This window comes from Haplochromis burtoni, unplaced genomic scaffold (genome assembly GCF_018398535.1).
Source record: "Haplochromis burtoni strain Fernald_Lab_line unplaced genomic scaffold, NCSU_Asbu1 Contig_975, whole genome shotgun sequence".
Lineage (NCBI taxonomy): Eukaryota > Metazoa > Chordata > Actinopteri > Cichliformes > Cichlidae > Haplochromis > Haplochromis burtoni.
In genome coordinates, this window is record NW_024583336.1 from 55,939 (window position 1) to 60,352 (window position 4,414).

General features: G+C 43.3%; 1 protein-coding gene across 2 annotated transcripts in view; it reads right to left on the reverse strand.

Moving 5' to 3' along the window:
* LOC102310250 (coiled-coil domain-containing protein 85A) overlaps nt 1–1,358 on the reverse strand; it is a 52,974-nt gene extending 51,616 nt beyond the window's left edge. The window contains exon 1 of one of the 2 annotated variants that reach the window (XR_001335916.2): nt 588–1,358. Coding sequence is in view for 1 of the 2 variants with exons in the window: in XM_005951319.3 (XP_005951381.1) it covers nt 588–812 (225 nt within the window). In the remaining variant the exon portion in view is untranslated. The remainder of the gene's footprint in view (nt 1–587) is intronic. The other variant, XM_005951319.3, reaches the window with a different exon arrangement.
* Between the last annotated feature and the right edge of the window lie 3,056 nt (nt 1,359–4,414).

The window sequence follows — 4,414 nt, forward strand, 5'->3', positions numbered from 1 at the left end:
GTGTGTGTGTGTGTCTGTGTGTGTGTGTGTCTTTAGCTTCTGGACTATTAGGGAGGCAGGGCAGAATGATGGACAATTTTATCTATTCTTCAACATTTTATTGGTTAAAGGATAAAATGGTTTGTCAAGGACGCAACCAATAAGTAACCACTAATGAAACTGGAGCTTCAGTCAATGATAATTGGCAGTATTGGTCTACCAGCTCCACTAACTGATTTTTTAGTGCAGAAAATTAAAATAAAAAAATGCATTACAAAATAGTTTCTCAGAAAACCTGTTCTAAGTTAATATGTTGTTTAGCACATAATAATAAACCATAAAACAGAGGTACAAGGTACAATTTTCCTTTTATTAATGTTTCCAAATTCCTGCATGGAGAAGCAACAGGTTTAATCTGCTTATTTAAAGCTAAATTTGACCTTAAATCTACCCCTGTAACCTGGCCGTATTTCTTCTCATGCAGAGCCCACACTTGTTTCAGTCAGCAGGCTGTCTACACATAGTCTACACATTGGAAGAAACCCCACACGGGCCCTGGCACAGCCTGGCTCCCCGGGATCCCCTTCATCAGCACCACCCGACCTCACCTTCAAACTCCGTATCTCGTTCAGGTGTTGTTGGAGTCTCCGGTTCACCTCCCGCATCAGATTGCCGTGCTCCACGATGACGCCCCTTTTTTCTGCTTCTGCCCTCCGCAGCCGCCTCACCAGCTCCTCTTTACCCCACTTCAGCAGCTCCTCATCGGGTATTTTGGAGATGTCCTCTGCTGGTCTCTCTGCGCTTTTGGACTGCTGCTGTGCGCTTTTCTCCATCCCTTTAAACTCCGGTGAAGGTAGACCGGGAGGTAAAACAAAGTGTTGTGTCTGATGAATTTCAGAGCAACCAAATCGAAGCTTTCAAATGCACAACTCTGGTCCAAACGTAACTCGGGTTCCCCCCACCCACCCTTCTTATATCTGTGGAATCACATCGCTGTCATTGCGCCTCTTTCCCACGCCCATGCTGCAGCTCTGATATCCACCCGGTGCTCTGCTGCTATATCACTGTCGTTAGAGCATCGTTCCGCATCCTGCTGCGTCTCTGGTTAAGCCCTTGGCCGGCTTGGCGGGGCGGTTTCTCTCCAGGTGCATGCCGACCGCTTTGCGCACTCCCGCTGCTGAGCGCGCACTACCTCAGTCCGACCGCCGGGCGGAGGGCGGAAAAAAGAGGAGGATGATAAGAAGGGGGGCTCCAAGGAGAGGTTGCAGGTGCATAGCCGAAGAGCCAGGATGATAAGGTGTGATAGTGTGGAGAGCCTCTCTCGTTCTACCATCACTCGCTTACTCGCTCTCTCCTTGTGCCTCTTGGTTTGTTACGCCATCTGCTGGAGTTAGATGTGAACAGTGCTGCACTCTGATTGTTCAAAGTGACGGGCTGCTTCTATTTTTAGGTTCGTTTATAATCAGGGCAGATAGCACTGATCATGGTTTGCTCTGATATTTATGGAAGCGTGACCTCTCTTCTTAAGGATAGCAATCACTAAAAGGGGAAGAGTCAATCCTCATTTCCAAAAAGTGTCACTGCCAGATTGTAAGCTAAAAATACAACTCCCAGGAGCATTTCCAGGATTTTTATAAATGAGATGATACCAAAACCGGTCAGGAGAGGGCCAAGGAAAATAGAAAAAATCTTAATAAATAAATACAGTAAAAAGAACGCACACCCTCTTTCATTTCCAAGGTATTACATATCAGGAGATAATAAAACATAGTGTCATGTGTATTAATTAATCTAACCTCAGATGAATAACAAAACACGATATTTTACACAATGTCATTATTTATTTGACAAAAATTAAACTAAAATGCAGAAGCAGCATGTATTTACACATGATTACTGTGACACTATATCTATGAAGAAATACACTCATGTAGAGAGGTCTGGTATGTTTTAGGTGTTTTGTTTTTGCTTGAGGCCTCCCAGCTGAGACAGGTGAAAGTCTGACGTGGAACAGAAATAAAGATTAGCTGTTTGATAGTGACAGATTGATGCTGTTTTGATTTATTATTATTAAGAAGAATAAGAAGAATGAAAGGCACTCATGGAGAGGCATTTAAAAATCACAGTATGGATAAAATAAAAGTTGGAAACACTATAGATATCACGTGACTATGGCTTTTGAGGTTTTGGTGTATTTCACCCCAGTTTCAACAGATGGCTTACCGCCTGCTTCTAGGTTTGATTGAGAGAGTGTAGAAAAACCTGATGACACTGCAAACTCTGACAGAGCTTAAGAGTCAGCATCATCACTACGAGTTTAAGTGGCAACAACAACAATGCACTCAGACAATTTGTGGGAACTTTTTGACAGTGTAAACCACAAGACCCACAGTGCAACTGCTGATGGTGCTGTAGTGGACAAAAAATATCTCACTAATACATTTGTTCCAAGGGCACATGAGCCAATCATGTGTTGCCTTTACATTTTTGCAAATAATACCTATGGATAACCATAAGGGTCACACTATGATTAGATATTTTTTGCATGTGGAGTAGTTATTCATTAAGAAAGGAAGCACTCTCCACCCAAAACAGTTGAAAAAAATATTATTTTCATATAAAAATCTTTATATCCATTGCTACTCAATTTCCCCATATTCTTTTTCCATGAGCATGGTGTTCATTTACTACTTTCTATTGTTGACTAAACATCTTTCATAAAGATTATATCTCTATACTTAGCCTATCCACAAAGCAGGTGACATTTATCCATCCATCCATCCATTCGCTACCGCTTATCCTTTTCAGGGTCGCGGGGGGTGCTGGAGCCAATCCCAGCTGTCATAGGGCGAGAGGCGGGGTACACCCTGGACAGGGTGCCAGTCTGTCGCAGGGCTAACACACAAGGACAGACAACCATTCACACTCACACCTAGTGGCAATTTGGATTATCCAATTAACCTATCCCCACAAACTGCATGTCTTTGGACAGTGGGAGGAAGCCGGAGTACCCACGCAAACACGGGGAGAAAACCAAACATAGCGTATCAGCACAAACAGCTCATACTAACTGTCAAACATGATGATGAAAAGATGATGATGGTTTGACTTATATTACAACCTCAGAACCTGGCCACCTTCCACTCATTGACCACAATGTGGACCGAAGTGTTCTAGAGTCACATGTGAGGCCATCTGTCTGACAGCTAGAGGTTAGGTCAAAGGTGGGCCAGTGATCCCAAGCACAGCAGCAAATCAGCAGCAGAACAGCTGAAAAAGAAAAGAATCAAATTGTTATAATGGCCCACTCAAAGTTCAGAGCATAGGGTTAGGGTTAGGGTTAGGCTGACCTGCCACAGCATTTCATTCGAATGAAATGCTGTGGCAGGTCCTAAAGAGAGTTGTACATAAACAAACCCTGGCGGACCTCAATGAACTGAAGCAATGACAAGAGGAGGCCACAATTCCTCCATAATAATGTGAAAGATATGTATGAGAAGTCATACTGCAAAGCTCACTTCAAGTTATTGTCGCTCAAAATAGTGCTGCAAGCTATTGAATCTGTGTAGGTAGTTTGATTGATTCTGCATTTTGTCTTAGTTTCTGTTAACATGGCGTAATTTTAACGCCTGTTAAACAATAGATTATTAGGACTTGATGTGTGACGTGAAACGTAAAAGAGGGCAGGCATTCTTTCTAAACCAGTGGAAAATTAACTAAAGATTTAGTGAATCCTAATGACTGTATGTTCCCTCTAAGCTGCGGGCGTGCGCAATTGCGCACTGCGTTGCGTACAAAAAAAAAATCTAACCTGAATTGAAATTAACCAATTCTGTTTTGCAGTGTTAGTCAGTAAGTGACTGGCTGCTGTATGGGATTAGAACGATGTTGCCTTATCCCATAGTCCAGCCAATAATGCAATTCATCAGCGCAAAGCACAGGGCTCGCGTGCGGAGTGAAGCGGAAAAAAAGTGCGAGAGAGAGGGTGAGAGAAAGAAAGAAACCCAGGGCTCGCGTCGTTCACTTCAAAGAGTCGGCTCAGTTTCATTCGCGACCGACACATCACTACTATGAAGAACACCTCAGGCTGTCAGGTTAAAACAGTCGGTCGGGTTTTCGTAACGTAAACGCTAGCCCTCCTCTCACAGCCTACGCTCCATCTGCTATTCCCGAACAGAGATACGCAAGTTTCTCCGTGACTGCAGCTGCCAGTCAAAGCTGCTATGATGACGTTACACCCCAATTTAACATCACCGTGGTAGAAATTAGAATCAAACTTATGGGAAACGAGACCCCTTGGACATAAATCAGCGTGATGAGAACTATTGATAACAAAGGAAGAATCTTTGGAAAAACATGATCTGAGGAGAATTAATTTATTTTAGTCTGACCCTTGTCCCATCCGCTAACATGTAGGAGGCGGGGTTTATGACCT